Genomic DNA, 22,177 nt, shown 5'->3' on the forward strand with positions numbered 1-22,177 from the left:
TCTTTTCAAGCAGAGCTGGCACCCTGTCTATGGCGGGAATTGAGATGGGTTGGGGGGGCTTACATAGTGGGTGCAAAAAAAGCCCCTACAGCATCATACAATACAATACAACATTATGCCTTGCCTCACCCGTACCACACCATATAAGTATCTTCTACCTTAAGGGCCTACTCCCCGTTCTCTTCACGGTTTGCCACTAGCACTACAGTTTCAATGCCAAAATTTCCCTCCCTAAGAGGACAATTTAGCCAGATACTCTGCTACACCATAAAGTTAGACTGGAACATGATAAAACTTACCTTCTGTTATCAATGTATTCTTCCTGCACTTGACAATCTGTCAAAAGAGGCAAACTGTTGTCAACTAAAATACAATGATTGTTTTTCATGAAGACTGGATGTTTTGACCATGAAATAAAGAGATATGCCCAGGCTTGCATGAAATTGTGAAAATTGTGAATTTTGATACATATCTCAAAAATCGTTAACAAACCGAAAAGATAGAGAAGAAAAGTCCTTGACAAGACCCATGATTTTGCGAAAAAGTGCAAAAATTGTAGAAAACCCAAGAGATAGAGAAGACAAGTCCTCGACAAGACTAGCGATTTTAGCAAAAAAGTGAAAAGATAGAGAAGACGAGTCTGTGATTTGGAAAAAATTTCCCAATTTTCCATTTACTGCAAAAAGAGTATAGTACTTGGAGCTTCTTTTATGAAGACTTAATACCGTTAATTAACATCTGTATAGTTTGTAGCCTGTTGCTTTTTAACAAGTCCAGTACAGGCAACGTATGAGTACAGAAAAACATGCATTAGCTATGCATTATAATTATAGTTAAATGCCATATGTTCGTGATTTTTGCAAATTGGGCAAAAATTGCAAAAATCGTGATGGTTGTCTTCTCTATTTTTCCAGCCTTTACGAATTTGCGATTTTTGCAAAAATCGTGAGTCCTAGTTGGGGACTTGTCTTCTTTTCAGCTCTTACGATTTTTGCAAAAAATTGCAATTTTTGCAGCTGCGTACAAACCTGGACATAAGTGGGAGAAAAAAAAAAAAACAAAAAAGAGAAAATGCTCACTTTACATTGTTAGCTTAGAGCTTGGTCATTTAGGATGTCCAAAAATTCTCACATGTTCTTCTTAAGAATTTAGGTCAGAAGTTTATAATTGTTATCAACTGAAAGGCACTGAGCTTCAAAGTTTTACTAAAGCCATCTCTTCAGTCATAAGTTCTATGGAAAAAAGGTTTGCCTCTGACTCTTGATATTTTTCAACAGACGTTTCAGCTAATTCTTAAGCCTTCATCAGTGATATGAACTTCGCATTCAATTAGCTGAAACGTCTGTTGAAACATATCAAGAGTCTGAAGCAAACCTTTTTTCCATAGAACTTATGACCTCTCCTGACTACACTTTTTCTGTTCTCTTCAGTCACTTAGTTGTAATCATGTATTCCAGAAATCTCCACACCTAAAGCAGACTGTGAATCATCAACATTTGCTGTTAACTCAGACAAAGAGACAGGACTCATCTGCAATTACGAAATGGAAAAATTATTAATATGCCAACTTCATTAATGCCAGTCGAACTGCACAGTAAGACCCTGTGGTTGAATCGTTGAGGTCCTATGGAAACAACTGAAAAAATTTTGAAATTCTGGGAAATTCCAAAAGGTGACAGTTAAGGATTGCAAAAATATCAAAATGCAAGTTGAGGTTGAAATAGCATGGTATGGAGTGTACTTTAGTTAACCAACAAAAAGAACATTGTGCTGTGTTCTAAGCCTTGCAAGGAAATAACAAAGTGTAAAAGAAGTAGTTAGGAGCACATGCAAAAGCTGCAGACGAGTGCTTCTAATCAGATATGAGTATACATGTCTACAGTGGTGAGGGTGAAAGTTGAATGCCAATTCACTGGGTTCACATCCTGCTCTTGCCACTGCGTGGATAATAATCGCTGTACAGTATGCAGTCTAGAGGCAAATCCAACTCTACCAGGCTTAATAGCAAAATCAGGCTGCCTCTTCCAGATGGGTTTTTTAAACCTTTTGTAACTGAACCCATTGACATGTACAATCGTATGGTGTTAGACTAAAATCTGTAAGTGTCACACTCAGAGGGAAAGTGTTAACCATGTCATTTTTCATTTCAATTGTAGCTTTGGGATAATTTTTCAGTTTAGGATATCTGGAAAAAGAGCTCAGGTACATGTATGTCCAGAAGTGCATATTGTTTCCCCTTACTCTTCTTCTCAACTTCAACATAGTTCATGTCTTAGAATACACAGACAATTAAAGACACAAACTGTCGCTAAAACTCTGCTCCTCCAGTAATGATGACCAGCTGCATTTTCCCTGACCATAAAATACTGTTTAATGAGTTGGTTATGCCGTTGGGTTTGCATGCGGTTGCCCTGGGTTCAAATCCTATTCTAACCTCTGGTTTGGATTTGTTTCCGATTGTTCCAAATTCAACTCTACCACGCTTTGTAAATAGCCAACTGGCCCGGGTTGTTTGAAGCATGGTTAGCGCTAACCGACGTTAAATACCATGGAAACCTATAGGTTCTGATACCTCTTAACCAACGGTTAGCGCTAACCAGCCTTCCAGCAACCGGTCCCTGGTTACCTCCTGCCAGTTGGGGTTCTTAATCATGTTTCTGTTAAGTTTGAATTGTTTCTTTCAGATTATTAAAAGTGGGGTGCCTGTGAACTAGCTTGATAGCTAAGTGCACTTCCACTTAGCCTGAGATCATGCCCTCTCCCTATTATCCCTTTATGTCTCTCACGGGAAGAGGTTATTTTTTTATTATTTATTTTTTTTTTTCCTCTCGCCTCGTCCGCCCTTGATAAAAAAAAAAAAAAAAACGCCTGATCGCAGGTTAACTTCCACTATAAACAAAGCATTTACATTGTTTTTTCCTGCTAACCCTAACACCTTATTGATGGAAATAGTAAGCAAATGCTCAGACTTAAAAGGGACATTTTGTCCTGGACATCAAACTTGGGCATGCATCTAATAACTTGCATCTATGCACACTTCCACTTTACAGAAAGCATTCTATATTTACCTTTGTATAGATGAAATTATTCTGCCTATCAGAGAAGTTCTCATCAGATTCTTCAATAAATTTGTCGTAGTAATCATTGTTATTGGTGTCAATGTCCTGTGGGTTTGTCCAATGCACATCAGCTTCTTGTAAACACTCCTTAACAATAGATCGCACATGATCTGTTACAACAGTGTCTTCTGAAAGGAAGAGCAAACAAAAATCAGTCACAAGTTTCTATAATAGTGAGATCTGACATGGAAAAAAATAATATTGATACTTTAACAGAGGGTTGTGATTAATTTACCATCTTACATGTAAGTTCACATGTTGTTCCACTTAACCAAGCTGCATTCACAAGTGTTGCTTGTCTTTATATATTGGCAGTCAATATTGTAATGTTGTCTTGCTTTTACATTATTATAGTAAATATCTTAACTGAGGACCCTTTTGTAAACCATTCTCAAGCGATGTTGGCCTCCTCACAAAAGATTGATGATGATGATGACAATCATAATTATTATTACAGTAAATTACTTCATTTCCTTGCCAATAAAAATGCTCAGAGCTTTCATCTCTTTTAATGCTCTATGCCTATAGTATTTTAGGGTGCGTTTGATTGCCCCTATTCCGGAATTAGAGTACATAGAGAGAGGATTTAAAACGGTATGTTTGGCATTTTTAAGCAACATGGATAATAAAGATATGTTTAAAATAGCATTTTAGTACTAGGTATTTGACAATTTTAATCTGAATCTACATAAAAACGAAGGATTTCTAACTTCCATCCCAAGTATTCCTATTCCGGAATATGGTCAATGGTCACCCATAACTTAAGTCCTCCTGATCTTTCAGGGTGTGTCGGCAGTGTTTAATTGGTCAGTAAATTGATACCTTTCATTGTTTCCCTGACAACAGGTGAACTTCTGTCATTGTAGAGCACTGGGGGATCCATCCTGAGCTGGAGGTTTTGTTTGATGGCATCAGATAGGAACTGAAAAGCACCCTGACGAATGAAACATTAACTAAATAAATAAGCTGCTGGTCAATATATTAGATAAGCACGTAACCAAGAAAACAGGCCGTTTATTGGTCAACAAGTTGTTCACTCAATCATTCAGTCAAATTACTTGGTTAATTGGTTGCTTATATAGTTTAGTTTTCACAAATCAATTTGAAAGTATGTCTGTCAATCAATGAACTGCTCAATCAATAATTATTAAAAGAACACCTCTGAATTTCTTGCGTCAAGCTTGGCATTTCTTTCCCCTAAAAGAATTTGGGAAATATGTTAGTAACAAAAAATGTACAATATTACAATGGAGTAGAAGATCTTGATAAAAGCAGTTTAAGGGAAAACAAGACCCTCTTAAATTTAACAGACACGTTTCAGGAAATATATGTCTGTCATCTCCTGCGCAAATAAAAGAAAGTGAGCTGTTGTGTAAATAGTGAAGGATTTTTAGTGATAATGACATGAAAGAAGAAAACTTGGGACAGTCATAAATAAATTAAGCAGAAAGTCTTGACTTCATATGTTTGACTTGTATGTTGAAAGTTGGTCCCCCTCCCCCCTCCCCCCTGAATGTGCAACACTCCTTTGACCTTTTAGAGAGAACTGCAAAGAAGCATGATTGAGAACAGTATTTACATGATCCCACTGGAACATTGGGACAATAAAATGAGTTCATTCCTCCTACCTTTTTGTTTTCTAATTTCTTTAAATTCCCTGATAAAGGTCAAAAAAAAATTTTTTTTGGTAAAGCTTCTTGGAGCAAATATAGCAATAATATTTAACAACAAAACCATACATAAGAAAAGAACAAAATTTTTTCTTAGAATCTTCCCAGCTCTGGTTCATTGCAAAACTGTGTTTTCAGGGAGTTCATTAAAAATACATGTACATTAAATGATAACTGAATGGTGGATATTCTCCCTTTATGTCAAGAAATTAATGTTCGACAGAAGAACCTATCATTTGTATTGGCAAGTCTTCGTGAATTCAAAACTAGACTGTACAATGAGGGTGCTGAGGAACTACATGTGTACCAGCTTTATTGGTATTATATCAAATGCGTTTGGTCACTGAAAAAGATGCCGCTGAATCAGTGTAGATGGGTGAAACAAAATTTAATATTTGGCGTTAAAGGAGTTGACAACATTAAATTGACCACTGCGTTGAGGTTTGGAAGCTGCTCTTTTTAACATTAACCATCCATCAGGGAGCATTGGTATCATGTAAAATTAGGAGGAAACTATACTACAATGCCTGCAGGTATCTGTTTGGCCCTCCTCGCTGAAAGTAACTTTATGCAAACTTCAGTTGACATTTTTATGTGTAGTGAATCAAAACTGAAACTACCACAAACCCTTATGGAAGCTATCATCAGGAATGGCTATTTAAAATTGAGCTACTAGACTAAGTATAAGGTCTTTTCAGAAAAAGCTCAAAGTCACCCATTAATTTTTCAGTCTGTCCTGATTAAAAAAATTGCAAACATTTAAAACTGGCAGTCAAGGCCGAGTCTCTACCATCCTGATTTTCCCTGACTTGATAGCCCTCTTAATCATATTTTCCAACGTTACAAGAATAGTGCAAGGAACCACAAAGCACTTACTTTGCATAAGGTATTTGTTTCCAAATCTCTGACACCGGATCCCAGTCGATGTTTTCAAAATCAACATATGTGAACTGCTCATCCCACTGACTGACTGGATAGTCTGCCTGCTGAAATTTGGGAGCTAAGCAAGACATACAGGCAGTAAATAAAAGCAATCTACTCTTCAGGCTCCATAATCATAAATTTAAAATGAACACTTCATGCATGTAGCACAACTAATGGAAGTAGGAAGTGTTGTATGTTTGTTACCCATGGCATGCAATTATCTGTCTTGTTCTGAACAGGTTTGCAGCTGTAGTTCTATTGATTTGTGTCAATCTTCCTATATTAACATTTACATGTACGCCACTATAGAAATGACTTTTTGCCATGAGCAAAATGTAGACTCCTAGCTGCAGGGTTTTCAATAAGAATTTGTGTTGGCGGCAAAACCTGAGGTGTAGGTGGAGAATGGACAAAGCACCCCAAAGGGGTAATTTTCAAGGGCCAAAAGGCACATCCCCCTTGAAATTTTTGAATGCATTTCCTGCATTCTGGAGCATGAATTACAGTATTTTAACAGAACACTAATATCATTAAATTTTGGCTTTTTTGTTGAGAGAGAACTTTAAAATACTGTAAATTCTTTTGGAAATTCAGATGATGGCAAGACATATTTTGGGTTCTGAACAGACCTAGTGTGACATAGCCCCATTAAGGCTCCTTTGAATTCTAAACAGCTGCGTGAAATGTATTTCACCTGTCATAACCGAAAATGTCATCTTGTCACACTTCAAATGTAGTTAGCAAATCAGGCAGCTTACACCATGTACTGGATTGCTGTTTCAGCCAGTTACTGGAAATCTACCTCCGTCTCTGGGGCCTCTTACCAGTGTCTGTTCAGCCCCTTGTTTTAGGGTTCATGCTGCCATCACCGCCACCCATTCCACCATCACCAGCCTCTTAATTAATATGGAAAGAGTTCTATTCAGTTCCTTTAATCTTGTGACTTGTACCCAGACATACTGCAAACTCAGCTTTTAAAAATTAATCATGGCAATAAAAAGCACTTTTTTGGCATTCAACACCACTATAACTTACAATAATATTGCTGAGAATGACAACATCTTTGTCACTATTATTATTATAGTTTAATGTTCTGTACCTGCCACATTCTCCAGTTGAACCAAACCCATGTTTGGTTCAGGGATAGCTGCTAGACGTCCATATGTCTATAAAAAATTTCAAAACTCTTTCTTAAGCCTCACACTAGGATGCATGTGCAGGATTTCAATAAGCACTACAAATAAGCGTCAAGAACAGTTCCCTTGCTTTTCTTCCCAACTTCAACGTCACTTGTGTCTCAGAATACAGACAATTAATGTCACAAAATGTCCCCCAATTTATGCTGCTTCTCAACGAATGACAAGCAGTGACATTTACCCTGAGCTAAAAAATAATGCTAACCTTTACCATAACCTGACTTGTAGGAAATAGACCTTACTCATAAATGGAGGTCAATTTGTAATTCTTTTGTCCAAGTGCAAATTAGCCTACCATGCCTCAATGCCATACAGTGAATTGAAAAGAATTATTGTTCTAAAATGAGGCTTGGTAGGCTAACTTGCACTTGGACAAAAGAATTCTAAATGTTACCGCCTTTTTATGACTGAGGTCTATAGGTAGCAATAGGTAGAAGGGACACTTGATGCTGGATGTCAAAATTAGGCATGCATCTAATTAGGGTCATTTCTGGATATAAGTGCCACTTTGTGCCTTAACCACAAAAAGTCAAGTTCTTATTGACAGTATCCTTAACTCCAGACAGTACTTTTATCAACAAGGAAGCACTTAATCAAAATGTTGATAATGGAAGTTGTATTTATCATAAAGTGTTTTAAACTGCCTGAGGAACTAAATTCTTCCAGATGAAATAATTGTGCCTTTGAAATTCATGTATGCGCGAATGGAGGTGACTGATCAACACGAACAGATTATTATTTGCCAAAGCCGAAGCTGAGGTACATGTAAATAACTGATCTGTGAGACATTGACAAATCACGATATTTTGCAATAACCGAATTCAACAATAATTGTTTTATCATTCGATGACTGAGTTTGTTTTCAGAATTCCCAACAATTTGCCATTTTCACACAAGAGCGTGGTTTCAATTATGCATGAGCAGAATAACACTTACTTGCACGTCACATGGTGGGCTCTTGGCCAACAAAAAAGAAGGAACAAATACATTGAATGATAAAACTTGTTACTTGATGGACATGATGGCCATAGTCTTAGATTTAAAATACCTGATGTCCAACTTCCACTTTATCACCCAGTGCTAACAAAGATAACAAACATAACATATTTCAATCCTTTATTCATTAACTCAAAAAAAAAGTGATACAAGAAAATGGCTGTAAATCAGAAACATTTTTCCTCATCCACACCACTTCTTTTTGTTTGATTTTCTTCCTTAAAATGCATTGAAATTAAAAAATATATATACCGAATGCTGACACTGAATTCTGAAAACAGTTTTTGAAAATTAGTTTCACAACCATCTTGTACATGCAACGTCCAATAATTACTAACCTACAAAGTTATTGCTTCATATGTATATTGTACATTTGATTTTCACTCACTGGAACAACTGTAAGTGTTATAAATCATATTGAAATTGTTTGTAAATTTTACTCTCTCTTACCCTAAAACCCAATTTTTGATTCTACAAGTAGCTTCATTTTAAAAAAGTATCCACCTTGAGCCCAAAAAGTTATCTTGGACTTCAGGGTATACCTGCAATACACACTGGTACTCTTTAGCTTCTGCTTCAGGTACCAGACACAACAGAGTGACCATTTTTTTAGTTGTTCTTTTAGTTAGATATTGTTTCTTTGTCTTTTCCTCCTTTTGTTTACAGTCATCTGTTTTCTGCACAAGAAGCAAAAGCCGCATGTTTGGTCACTGCAGATAAGCCACACCCTGAAATTGACAGCTCTAATTTTGGAAAAAAGTTTGTTGAGAGAAATCACAAGAAATTCAGAGTCAAATCTTTAGAAGTTCACTGTTCGTCAAATGTTAACTCACTATTAATATTGAAACCGAAAATACTTCAAAGTCTTCCCTACAATTTTAGCACTTTAACATAATGAACATCAGAAGCAGCCTTTTTCAAATGTTCCCAAAGATAAGCTGCACCCTGATTTCTAGCCAGGATTTTTGGGAAAAGGTGCGGCTTATCTGTGTTTATGGTATCACGGTAGTCTTCTTACCAGGCTTTCTTCTAACTGGCTCAGGTTTTCTACGCCCTCCTCCTACAGAATTCCGTGTTCTTTCACCCACAGCAGAAGCTGCTCTGGATGTCCTGAGTTTGGTACTTCTAGCTGAGCCACACCTTAAAAAACAGGTAAATACGAGGGTCATAATAAGATCATTTGACTTTGTTTACTTCCGTTATAAACACTTCAGAACACAAACCAAATGCACTAAGTGGGAAAACTCTCAATAGTAATTGTAATCAACTAATATTTGCATGTTCATGTTTTTGAGCAACCAGATTGAGCAAAAGAGATTGGCAAAGTTTGATATTGGATCCCTACCGATAGAGAGAAGTGAAACTGTCACAAGGTCAATGGTCATGCCAGGAAAGAATCCAAAATGCCTTTTAAGATGGCGAAAGTGGCAAGTTCTTCGTGATAACTGGATTGTTCTCTAAGTATGTGGAGATTGTTTTCAGACATTGGGCCTTCATGCTATATCATTTGTTATTGATCTTCATGTGGGAGTGGACAAAAGGCTGAATTAAGCTGATTTTTGGGATTAAATCATCCTTGATTGCAGAGTGATCACTGGCTTCAGAAATTCTGAGTTTCAAGCCTTAAATGTCTTCTTTTAATGAAGTAACGAAGAAATTTTCAAAACTAGCCCAGAGAGCCTCAAATCAACACAAGGTGAATTAAAGGAAAGTTGATTTCATTTATTTTCCTGGCTGTAAACCAGGATAAGCCAATTTTTTTCAGCATTTCATGTTTCCCACATAAACCCTACAAATTGCTATGATGACTTAGCAGTTGAATATGAGTTTGGGTTGCCTGTACTCATGCCAGTTCTATTTATTGATTGATCAGAAACAGTCCAAAGAAATACTTAATTATTATTCTTCACTTTAACTGTATTTAACCCAAAGATGACAACAACAATATTTCACACAGCTAATTATGGGTAAACAATGTTTAGTTGAACCAAGTAAATGTTTTTTCTTTTCATACTACTTAAAATAGAGAAAGATAACTCTAATTTTTGATACAGTCCTATAAACGCTGGTTATACAGCGTGTAAGGACCAAATTCTTTCGTGTTTTCTAATCTAGTGATTCTAATTTTTGAAATACTGAAAGAGTTAGACTTATTAGCACTGTGAAAAAATATGCACCATAATGCACAAATTTGCAAACGAGACTACATTGCTGCATTAGAGGGAAAGGGATGGCACAATGGTGAGAATACTCACCTCCCACCAATGTGCCCAAAGTTCAATTCCCAGACTTGGCTTCACAAGTGGGTCGAGTTTATTGATTCTCTTCTCTGCTATTCCCTTCTCCACAAAAACCAACCTATGATTTGATAAGACTTGACTGATTTCTTTTCAGTGTTCCCAATTACTGCTCTAATGCTAAATACAATTGAAATGACTAACATGTCTGAGTTTTCATATCGGTGTGACAAACCTCTGAAGCTTTGACCAGACTGATCCTACACAGGACTGTGGTCTTTCTTTCTTAGATGTCTTCACAAGCCACTTAGACTACATTAATAAAAGAAGACAATCTATAATTTAATCACTCCCCATTAACCCTTTGATGTCCAAACCGGCCTAAACCGGCCAGACTTTACTCTGTCTAATGCCAGACGATTTTACTCGTCAATGGGGAACCCCTGGGAGTCAATGGGTTAAAAAAACCCACAGATTAGGCAATGCGTCACAACTTGTATTGTCTTTATTTATTAAATATGATGTCTATGCACATATCATTTATAACAACATTATTTTCTAACATTTGGCCCCCAGGATCTGAGTTATTAGATGGGCTTGATCAAAGCCACAGCACAAATGCGAGAATCACATGCCTCTTATTAAATTAATTATTAACTCTTTTCAGTGTGTGGGTTCTGTAGTGTCAAACATGGCTGTTTACAAATAATGAGGGAAATGAGATGAGATGAGGCCCATGGTTTATCCTCCTTGTCTGAAAGGACTGCAAAGTCAAATACTTTGCACTTGCTGAGGGCAGCACTTTCTTCTCAGTAAATAAAATAATAAAGTAACTGTTATTTTAAGACCCTGAATGTTGATCAGACCGATGAATCAGACTCACAAACTTCTGTTCAACAGATTGGTGCCTTCTTTTATTAACCGAACCAGGCTTCAGAATGGGAGGTTATGTAGGTTCCAAAAAGCTGACGTTTCGAGGGTTAGCCTTTCATCAGAGCGAATCCAAGAACAAAAAGTTCATCTTCCAAATCGGCACCCTTAATCCCCACGTTATTAACAAACGCTTTTCATTTAACTAATGTACTCCTATTTTTCACATTGCCATGTTACCACCAATAGCGTAGCTCCTACTCCACTATAAAAACTACACACAGCCCATAATTCCTCGATTCGCTCTGACGAAGGGCTAACGCTTGAAACGTCAGCTTTTAGAATCTCTGTACAATGGTCAATTTATATTATCAACTCCCTTGATAAAACCAAATTTTTGCAGACAATTACTTAGCTACGTTCTTTAATGATGGATGTGAAAGTGCTGCTTTTGTACTCTATAGGCTTCTCTTCTCTGGTAAGATCAATCAACTGGTGCTCTATCTATCTCTTATCCTTTGTGCATAGTTTATTAATAGAGGGAACTGGTTTTGAAGCTTGGTAACCATCAAAGCAGCAAACAAAGATGCCAAGATCTAGATCATTGTCATCAGATTTACCACATAACTGAAGGAAAATCTTATCCTAAACAGAAGAAAAAGATCTGATTGTCAACTTACGGTTATAACATAGCTCGGTTGATGCATTTGAGCATTCCCCTGTTCAAGTTGCTCTTTCCTGAGTGTTTGATCTTTCTTGTTCCTTCGCCCTAAATTATAGACCAACCTTCATGACACTGTTTAAGTGACAAGACCTTAATAGTAATCCCTAATACCATATTAATTTTCTTCTCAAGATACAGATAGTTAAGAAAACTACATGTAGGAACAAGCAAGGAATGGGTTTGTGCTCTGATGAAGGGCAAACGCTTAATTGAAACAACAGTTTTGTAATAATTCTTTACAGTGGGCAATTTACCATATCAACTCAGTTGATGAACCCATGCATTTCTGTGTTTCAATTCCCTGCCGACACATTCATTTCAGGAACACACAAGTCAGCCTACTAACTGTGGTCAATGAGCTTGCAACAATTCAGCCATAGAGGGTACACCCAACATCACCTCATCCTCTGTGACTAAATGTTGATTTCTTGCACAGTTGTTACACACTCATTACCACAGCTTAATACAATAAAAAGTGTTTCAAAATTCACCTGTACATGTAAAATAAGTTCTCAACATGTACATGCAATCATTAATATTAAACCTCAACATCAAAGTACACTATTGCCTTTCTTAGCCTTGAGATTCTACTTTAACTGGGCAGGACAATTTGGCACAAAATAAACAAACCTGGAAGTCACTTGCCCCACAACAAAAGAAAAAGGGGTACCAAAACCTGCTCTGCTCCTTCATTTTCAAATGATTAACCGTTGCAAAACATTTCATGATGCCCTCCCTGAACAGATAAATGCCTCACGCCTGCCTGTTTAGGAATCAAAATTTAATGATGACTGGTAAAATTGCTAACCTTTAAGAGGTTATAATCAAAAGAAGAGGCAAAATTGGTTTGGTATAGGTATAGAAAGAGATCATCTTTACCAATCAAAAAATGAGGTTGTGTGCACTTTTATAGACTAATCTCTTTGCATTAATTGTGCACTCATTTTATGACAAGGAAAAGAAAACTTGACTAATGACAGAATATCACCTGAAACTGCAGGGATGGTATCATAAATGCAGGTAAGAAGATAATCAGCAATATCTGCGGCTGCCTCACTCTTCCCTCCCTTTTAAAGGTGAAAAAAAAATCAGCTGTTTAGAAGGTAACGAATTAAAACTCTGCCTAAGTACATTAATATATGTCAACACAGAGTCTTCCAGCAAGAGCCATGTTTGAGCACTTCACAAAGGGAAGCTTAAACAAAGACTATCGTGTAGAAAATTAATATTAAAAACATAAATTTGCTTTCCAGTGTACAATCATATACATTGTACTTCTGTTATTTTCCATATTTTTATGGACAAAATTATTGTACCATGCTCTCCTCATTGTTTGATTAAACTGTCCATAATAACAATAAATGAACTTTTTAAATGAAAACGTTTAAAGGCACCACTCCAGATAAATTTTAGAGAAAGTGTTCCCACAGAGAAACAGAGCAGTTTCAGTACCAGTTAGGTCTCCTAATGTTTTCTGAAATTGATCACTTTAAACTGACTCTGATCAGTGGTGTCATAATGGTGGATCCAATGTTGGATACATTACCTGAATAAGAATACATTAACTGAATAAGAAACTTTGATAAGACATGCTCCTCAGGAGCAATGTTGTTGGCACAAAAGCAAGTGATTTGTAAGTGGATATCAAAGACATGTTTACAGCAACAAGTCCACTGTTTTCCAAACATAATGATCATCACTGTAAATTTAACTGATGCGAAATGGTTTGTTCCCAAGCATCACCAAGTTATTTTTCATTTTGTGACTGAATAACCAAGACTTCAAACAGTGCAAGGGAATGCTTTCCTTGTGTTCTACTTTAGCCCAAGAGTGATTGATGTAAATTTTCTCCTCACATGTTAATTACACTGTCAGGCAGACTGGTGACATTAGAATAATGAAATTTATCACCTGGGATTTTTTTCTAGATATACCAGTAAATTACACTAAATTCCTATGACTGACATCAAAAGCATTGTATGGCACAATGTATGAATTGACATTCAGATCTTGACAGTGAAAGGGTTAAAGATTTTTTTAGAGATGACAGATGTTTACCCCCTCAGACTGAGCTTTCCAGCTTAAGGCTTTCATCTTTTCACCAATTCCACAATCTCTAGTGGCTGTTATGATCAGGTCCAAGACACCTGAAACAAATAAAAGAGATCTTTCTGTTTTAAGTTGTAAGAAGTAAAGTTGTTACAGGCTCACAGCACTAAAGCTGCACATATTTGCTTTAGTTTTGTATACCAGAATAACTGTTTACAGGAGTATATATAAGCTTGTGATGAGGACGAGGATGACAGTGTGGCTAATATTAACCCATTGACTCCTGGGAATGAGACCACAGACTTTACTCTGTTTAAAACACTACACCAATAGGTGCCATAAAGGTTGCAAGAGAGGAGGAGCACTCTCCTCAGCAGCAAGGAGGTCCCCATGGCAACCACGTTATAGTCTACCTCCCATGGCACACGTCAACACATCAGTGAGACCGGTGTGTGGAATGCATACTTAACCCTAAAACATTGGAGGGAGAAAGGGAAAAGCAAGCGAGTAAGCCACAAGGTGACTCAAGCCAAAGCACACATAGCAATGCACCTGCAAACCTCCCTGGAGTCCCCAAAAATATCACAGAAAAAACTGCTGCATTGGCTTGGTTTTAAATTTGCCTAAATGATATTTAGCCTCATTTTACTTGTCAACTGTGGGTGTCCTGGGGCACCCAAGGAGTGAATGGCTTAAAGAGGATAGTACTGGTTACTTAATAACAATAACAACAACAATAAACAATAATTTTTTTTCCTTTATTTGTCAGTTTATAATAATAATCTTGAGTTAGTATATTTTTTTGGTTGAAGATTTTAAAAGAGGATTGAGCACAAAGACAGCATGTAAAATATATTTTTAATTACGATAATTTGATTAAGTTACACCAAATACAATCACTTATTCTTGTATTGAAGAGTTTATGGTCAATAAATTATAATAAAAAAAAAACTAAGAAAAAAAATTTAATAATAATTTATTATTATTATTATTATTACTATTATTACCCTATATCCTAGCCAAGTTGTAGCTTGATTGAGTTTATCTTAATTGACTGACTTGGCCGAGCTAAGCGGTTTTCATAGGAGATGATCTATAGGATTTCATGGTAACCGAAACAAATAGGTATACCAAAAATTAAGAGTCTATGGTATCCATATCAATGAGTACAATAGCTTTGTTTCCAGCTGCACCAGGAGTGACCTCAATCTACAAGAAAGACCTAAGTGCATCCACAACTTTTTTTTCTTGGACACCTCCCTCTTGATTTACACCAAATCCACACATTTCTCAGAAAACAGCTCTTCAGATTCTACCATGAAAGGTTTGTTACTAATTTCAACAGTAAACAGGGTTCTCAGTTTAACCAGGTCCTGTAACACCTTATACGAATCCATGTCACAGCCAAGTATGGTTTGCTTATCGACACTTTCTTTGATGTGATATTAGTCCAATGTTCACATAGAAAAGTTGGCTGCAACCAAAGCATGAAATGGTACGCATGTAGGAGGTTCACAGGGTTATGAGTTCTTGTTTCCCTCTTAACTCTCTTCATGCTGCCTTTTGTTGTTCTCAAAAACTGCTGTTTTTTCATAAAGAGTCCTTTTCCAAGGATTTCTTTCTGCAGCTTCCATCTCTCAACCGGCCGGGCTGATTTTGGTCCTCTTCAAGGTGTAGCCTTGGGCTGGTCTTTGCAGCATATTTTGGGGCACCTTGTGGTCTTTTGCAAGATGCAAGTTCAGAGAAGAGGATTTGTTTGGGAAGGTGGGAGTGTAGTATTTGGGCAGGATGTCCAGGTGCTCTGGTCTATGTCTGGTAATCATGGCTTCCAGGCTTTCTGTATCTGCTTGAATGAGCTTGAGGACTATCATTGTTAGTAATACATTTGGTCTTGCCACTTGATTTGCAGAATTTGACGAAGTTTGGATAGGTGGAATCAATCAGGTGGCAATAGGGAAGAAATGACTACAGTTCAGTAGACCATGAGTTTGGTTTTTAGGTTCAACCCAGAATTACTGACGACTCTATCAAAGAGATTTCCATATGAAGCATGGGCGGCCTTGATCCGATTGTTGATGTCCTTTTTAAGGTTAATACACTGCCAAGGAATGAGAATTCATTAACATTCTCCAGATCTGATCCATTGATGCCAACTTTGGCCTCAGGAAGTGGTTGATGGTCAAGATGAGGCTGCAGAAGGACCTTGGTCTTTGCTACACTGATGGTGAGTCCGTAGCATGTGTAGGCATAAGCGAAGTTGTCCGCTGAGTTCTGAAGGTCTTCAAGTTTATGGGCCATGGTAAAGTTGTCATCGGTATATTGGAGCTCTGTGACTCACGCGTTGTTTGTACAGCTGTAAAACCAACTTTGATCAGAAGATCACCTTGCCAATTAATTGAAGAGTTACCGCTATGAAATATGTCTCTCAATAAACACTAGCCTCAATGTTACAGGATATTTCCAAAGAACATAACCACTAAACTCAATTGAGCACCATGGTACTCCACACACGCAACGAACAGAGTCTATCATGGGATATCCTATAAAACAGTTTCTGGTCAAGAATGATTTCCAGTCTAATACACTATAATTACTAAAAGTTGCCCAGCAATGACTGTTCAAAATTCCATGGCGAAAGATTTTAAACCAGGAAAAAAGTCTGCCCTCGTTGCAGATCACGTATTTTTGTGCCCTCCACTTATTTGTATGTTATTACCAGTAATACTACTTCTGTTTTTATTTTGAGTAGACACCTTGTTAGCATGTTGAGCTTTATTGTGTTGTGTTGCTAATGTTTGTAGTTAATTGCTTAATGGAATCTATACAATGTCATGTAAATAAATAAAATTGCAACAGAACTGAGTCAACCTTCAGCAACTTTAGAGTGCAAGAAGCATCTGAATTTCTGGCTATCAGGGGCAAAATAAGATAAAAAATCATGCAAATAAACCTTTAGAGATACATGTAATAAGAGCAGTTTCAGAGGATCAACAGCTTTGATTCTATTAAGTGCATTGCAGCTGTTGAAAACAAAATGTTTTTCAAAACAACTGACTTACCAGGGTCTTTTCCAATGATTTCAAAGAAGACAGGGACAATACAAAGTAGCTGAAGCACTTCTGATGCTAACAAACACCTGTAAGCAGCTTTCCTAAAGAAAAGGGATAATTATAATAACTATTATCATATGGTATCTTAACCCTTTCACTCCCAAGAGTGACACGTATAGATTTTACTCTGCCTAACGTCAGACGATTTTACTCGTCAATGGGGAACCCCACGGGGGTGAAAGGGTTAACAACAGCTAGATTCACTCAAAAATTTTTTTCCCCATTTACCCTTTCACTCCCAAGAGTGACACTTATAGATTTTACTCGTCAATGGGGAACCCCACAGGAGTGAAAGGGTTAACACTGTTCTCCCAAAATTCCTTTAGAACAAAACCATTGTCTGCATATCTGGGTACTGTACTCAAACAATGCATAATTCACCACTGCATGTACTTAAATAAAACCAGTTTGCTAAGCACTCTTGAAGGTCAAAAACAAGACAATAAATAATTATGTATTTATAGACGCTATAGTAATGGTGTCCCAATCAAATTACCAGTAAATGCCTTGGTAGTGTAGGTGATGCCAGGGGCACTTTCTTCAAAAGTACACAAATGTAGTAAAGTATAATTTAATTAATTACCAACACACCTAACATCCAGCTTTTTTCTTGTAGCCTGATACCTAATTGTGAAATAAAAATTATCTTCAGTGACAATAAGAAAAATGATTATATGAATGGCTAGTTTTGTTATTTGAGAATGAAAGTTATACCAGTCCTGGAAATTTCAGCAACTATTGTGTCATGTGCAAAATGCAAGTCTGTTTCTTTTGCATGCAATTTGAAAAGTGAGTGCAAGCCCATCAAGACATAAGGAAAGTACACAAGGTACACAATACTGTTGAAATATTTACAAGGCAAAAGGGTTAAGACCTAGATCAAAGGAGTTTAAGAGCTTGTGTTTAGAGGCTTTGAAGTCTAACTAGTGTATATGGGATAATGCCAAAAACATCATCCAAACCGCGTGGTCAGGCAAGGGATATTGTGCTGTACCAGGTCTGTCCTGGGTTGCAGAATGGTTACTAAATAGCTCAGGAAATCAGTAAGATAAAGCCTTTAGGTCAAGAATGCATCATGAAAACTATTCTTCAACCTATTTTTTTGGCATTCTAAACCAGAATTACAAAATACAGATTAGTTTAAAAAGAACATGTCCTTAGATTCCTTACTTTGATATGCTGTCTCCATTAGCCAGTCTAACAAGATCAGCGACAAGGTCATACAGACATAAATACAACCTGTTGTACAAGCCACCACCCTTACAAAAAAACAATAAACATACACTATCACAAAATACTTAATTCTGCTGGGTATACATTAGCTATGACGAAAAGAGATGCCACTGACAGGCTTCGGGAAAAATTTAGTTTGTTTATCTCCCTCCAACTTATGCCCATGCACCATGTCTCGCCTTGAAAGAAGTGTCCAGCACAGAAAAGTTTCCGCTAAAATTCAGGGTGGGGCTTAATTTTGAAAAATCTAGAGTTTGCAGCCAATACTGTCTCACTCATCCACACTGGATGCATTCCAATCAAGCCAGAACACAATCAAATAGGATAATAAAAATAATGATCAAAACAGGACAATTTGACAGGTGCCTTTCCCTAAATAAAACCCCTCACAAAGTCAGTCTAATGAAACAACATTGAGTTCTACTGGTATCTCTCTCTCAGGACATCTCATGTGGAGCGGTCCACGGACAAATGAGAAGCATCTGTCCCAAGACTGAAGCTTTCATTTCCATTGTAACATAGTTAATCAACACTTTGTGTAGCTAAGTTGAATTTTATTTATTTATGGGGCCAAAAGAACAGACAATGTTGGCTAAATTTAATGTTCAGCTATAACCTGTAGCAAGCAAATTTCCCATGGACATGCATGTAGGGAAAAAAATTAATAAACATTGGCTTCACATCAACACATGCAAAAACTCCAACATGCTGGAACCTTTAATAATGTCACTCACAATTTGCTGATCACGTTCTATCTTTACTGCACTCAAAAGCAAAGACAGCACTCGGCATCTGACTTCCCGTGATAGCATGAACAAGTCCATTGTATCTATATTTCTGCAATTTAATAAACTTTTACAATTACAGATGGTACCCATTTGAAACTCAATTAGGGCTTGTGTCAATAAATGAGGTTTGCAAGAGTGCATTTAATTAATGTATGAATAAAAAAGCTCATCTGGAGCAATAATTGATTTATTTTTTATTGGCAAGTATGTAAGATTTCACTAAAAAAATCAAGCAATGATAACTTATGACTTTGAAAAAGGAATCCAAGTGCATAGGTCACCTAGAGAGGACTCTGAGTAAACTGAAGGCTTTCCTTTATACCAGTCAGGCTGGTTTTGTGACCAGGTACTGCTCTTTTTAATCTTTTAATAAATGAAATTCTGTAGTCAAGTCATGGCAAAGTCATGTTTACAGTTAGTCAACTTGCCGGGTGTCTTTAAAATGAAAAGCCTTGGGATTGTAGTCTACAGACTGTGGTCTCACTGGACTGGATTATCACCACCACCACCATTAGTTAATCCACTCTTCCAGTTTGGATGCCTTGGAAAACGTCATTCCAAACCCAATATGAAAATTGCAAATCCACACTTTAAATTCCCAGAGTATCTTGCAATGACATTTGGGAATGTCATTTTCCTTGAATGGACAGTTTGGGCAATTTAGTTTCCAAAAGAGGAAGAATGAAATAATCATGTCTCTTTATTTATTTATTTATTTATAAACTTCGCCAAAGACAATTTAGCAGGGGAGATGCACTAGATAAACAGTAATAATCTCATTACCTTATCTTTCGCAGTCTTGCAACATCTAGAGTTTGCTGAACAAGCACTGATGGAATGGAAAACTCCAGCGATGCCTGTTAAGGATTCAAAGTATGTATAAGAGTTGATTAAAGTTGAAAGGACATAGTTTACAAGAACATGGCCTTACGAACAGTTGCTAGAAAGCAGAACTGGCTCCGAAACATCATACGAAGCATTGTATGTCTTACAAAAGGATCACATGTACACTGTACCTGAACACCACAGTGATGCAGCACACTGATTACAAAATGAGCTTGAAACTTAAACTTACCACTAACATTAGTAAGAGCATGTTACATCTTTGCTTGTTTTCACTTCTGTAGTTGATCAAGTTCAATATCAACTGTGATGGTGCTACTTTTCCTCTGAGACAAAAAAAGCAGAATTTTGTTGTGGCCTTCAACAGCCCTACAACTCCCGCCCCTCCCCACTTCACCACTGAAGTCTATCCATCTCGTGGTTATATAACTAGGATGTCACGCTAATTTGTATCTGACCACATGAACACGTCTGATTCTCTTTCTTGAATATATTTCAACCACCCACATGGCCGGCAGTGAACACAACCCAGCCACAAGCCCCTAGATGTACGGCACCGGCCACACTGAAGGCAATTCAGTGGAAGATGAAGAATGTAAAAGAGTACATAATAAAGCCAACAATAGCTATGAAATTAATCATCATCAGTCCTTTTTGTGCCATGGGACGCATAAGGCTTCCTTTTTTTTTTCGGTTTCTGTAGTCAGTAGATTGAGTCCGAGAAGGTGACTAGCCCTCTACAGACTTGCCATAGCCCCTATTTGCCAGCTTGTTCAGAGTTCCTGCCAGGCCTTCACAGCTACCGTAACGGCCCCGGGAGAGAAGTCCCACTGTACTTCACCCTGACAGGCAGTCCCCCACTCCACTGTTGTCCACCTCCCACGAACGAGGACATTAGGGGATGGTCTTTGGAAATTAATAAGAAGTTCTTATTTACCCATTGACCCCTGGGAGTGAGACTTGATAGATTTTACTCTAACACCAGACAATTTTACTTGGGAGTGGGGAGTGGTTCAGAAGTCAATGGGTTTAAAACTACAGGATAATGGATGGGTTCCAATGGGTTGTCAATGCCAGGGTGGCTGTCCCATCTGCCTATAAAGTGCCCCAATGGCGTAGCCCAAAATACAGCCTCTGACAATCAAGTCCAACTCCTGGCCTTCTCGTGGCGGAACTGTTTCGTACCAACAGGAGGACGGGCGAAGGGCGGGTCACTGGCGCCTTAAAACCAGTTGTTTTGCTGCTGTTGTTGCATCTGTAACCCTATGTTTGGCAAGCCTTGGAGCCCAGCTTCCGAGATGCTGTAAAAAACTAGGTTGGTGTTAGGAAGGGCATCCAGCCGTAAAAACCTGCTTCATTTTGTTAATCATGGTAGTAGTATCACATAATAGTAGTGAGTACGGGGCTCCTAGGGATAGGAGTGTCGTTAACGGTAGGGTTGGTGTCAGACGTGGGCACCGCCAGATCGACATCCCGCCACCACGTCAATATTTTCGCTTATCGACTCTTAATGCTGGAACGATGAGAGGCAGAAGTGGTGAAGTAGTGGAGACTGTATCTAGGAGAAAGATAGACGTATGCTGTTTGCAAGAATCCAGATGGAGAGGTTGTTCTGCAAGCATGATTGCTGGAAAGGATACCAGATATAAGTTCTTCTGGTCTTGAAATGATAAAGGCACCAGTGGCGTAGGAATCCTGCTTGCCGAGAAGTGGGTGAAGCATGTTTTGGAGGTCATGTGGCTCTCGGATCGGATCTGTGCTATTAAAATCAATGTTGGTTTTACCATCCTGACCATTTTCTCTGTGTACGCCCCACAGGTGGGTCTGGATGATGGAGTTAAGGACTCCTTCTATGATGAATTGTTCTGTGCTGTCTCGAAGGTTGCTGACACAGAGGCTTTGTTTCTCTGTGGGGATTTCAATGGTCATATTGGTTGCAAGTCGGATGGTTATGAAGGCGTCCATGGAGGCTTTGGCTATGGTGTGCGTAATCCAGAGGGAGTGCGTGTTCTTGACTTTACAGTGGCGAACGATCTAGTAATTAACAACTCCCTGTTTCAGAAGAGAGTTAGCCATCTGATAACATATCAGTCTGGCAATGCCTTGACACAGGTTGACTACATTCTAACTAGAAGATGCAACTTCAAGCATGTCATCAACGCTAAGGTTGTACCAAATGAAGAATGTGCTCTGCAATGTCGCCACATTGCGCACATGCTACTGTGTCTTGTAGGCTTTCTTTGTACAAGTTATTCTTTAGTTCTCCCACCCTTCCCTGCCCTGTTTTTCAATAAAGCTGCCACTTTGCATTGCACATAGCAGGTTGGGTGCAGCCCCTTACCCACCATCACATTAGTACTTATCCCTTCCAGCTGCATATCGCAATGTGCCACCCCCTTTATTGCTCAGGGTGTGTCG

At 37.9% G+C, this 22,177-nt stretch overlaps 1 protein-coding gene and 1 long non-coding RNA gene across 4 annotated transcripts in view; one reads left to right on the forward strand and one right to left on the reverse strand.

Annotated features, from left to right (window-relative positions):
• LOC138024097 (uncharacterized) overlaps positions 1-4,534 on the forward strand; it is a 5,297-nt gene extending 763 nt beyond the window's left edge. The window contains exons 2-3 of the long non-coding RNA XR_011126894.1: positions 2,157-2,202; positions 3,966-4,534. This is a non-coding gene — a long non-coding RNA (uncharacterized lncRNA). The remainder of the gene's footprint in view (positions 1-2,156; positions 2,203-3,965) is intronic.
• The window catches only part of LOC138024094 (uncharacterized), a 46,010-nt gene that overhangs the window by 11,351 nt on the left and 12,482 nt on the right, over positions 1-22,177 (reverse strand). For all 3 annotated transcript variants that reach the window (XM_068871196.1, XM_068871198.1, XM_068871197.1), the window contains 20 exons: positions 19,992-20,085; positions 19,700-19,773; positions 18,863-18,965; positions 18,066-18,154; positions 17,487-17,519; positions 16,845-16,936; positions 13,795-13,883; positions 12,725-12,803; positions 11,693-11,781; positions 10,378-10,454; positions 8,924-9,045; positions 7,958-7,989; positions 6,813-6,879; positions 5,666-5,789; positions 4,748-4,776; positions 4,279-4,316; positions 3,942-4,053; positions 3,069-3,247; positions 1,470-1,530; positions 300-336 (listed from right to left, as the gene is read on the reverse strand). In XM_068871196.1, coding sequence (XP_068727297.1) covers positions 300-336; positions 1,470-1,530; positions 3,069-3,247; positions 3,942-4,053; positions 4,279-4,316; positions 4,748-4,776; positions 5,666-5,789; positions 6,813-6,879; positions 7,958-7,989; positions 8,924-9,045; positions 10,378-10,454; positions 11,693-11,781; positions 12,725-12,803; positions 13,795-13,883; positions 16,845-16,936; positions 17,487-17,519; positions 18,066-18,154; positions 18,863-18,965; positions 19,700-19,773; positions 19,992-20,085 — 1,620 coding nt within the window. The remainder of the gene's footprint in view (positions 1-299; positions 337-1,469; positions 1,531-3,068; positions 3,248-3,941; positions 4,054-4,278; positions 4,317-4,747; positions 4,777-5,665; positions 5,790-6,812; positions 6,880-7,957; positions 7,990-8,923; positions 9,046-10,377; positions 10,455-11,692; positions 11,782-12,724; positions 12,804-13,794; positions 13,884-16,844; positions 16,937-17,486; positions 17,520-18,065; positions 18,155-18,862; positions 18,966-19,699; positions 19,774-19,991; positions 20,086-22,177) is intronic.

Source organism: Montipora capricornis, chromosome 11 (assembly GCF_036669925.1).
Source record: "Montipora capricornis isolate CH-2021 chromosome 11, ASM3666992v2, whole genome shotgun sequence".
NCBI classification, from domain to species: Eukaryota; Metazoa; Cnidaria; class Anthozoa; order Scleractinia; family Acroporidae; genus Montipora; species Montipora capricornis.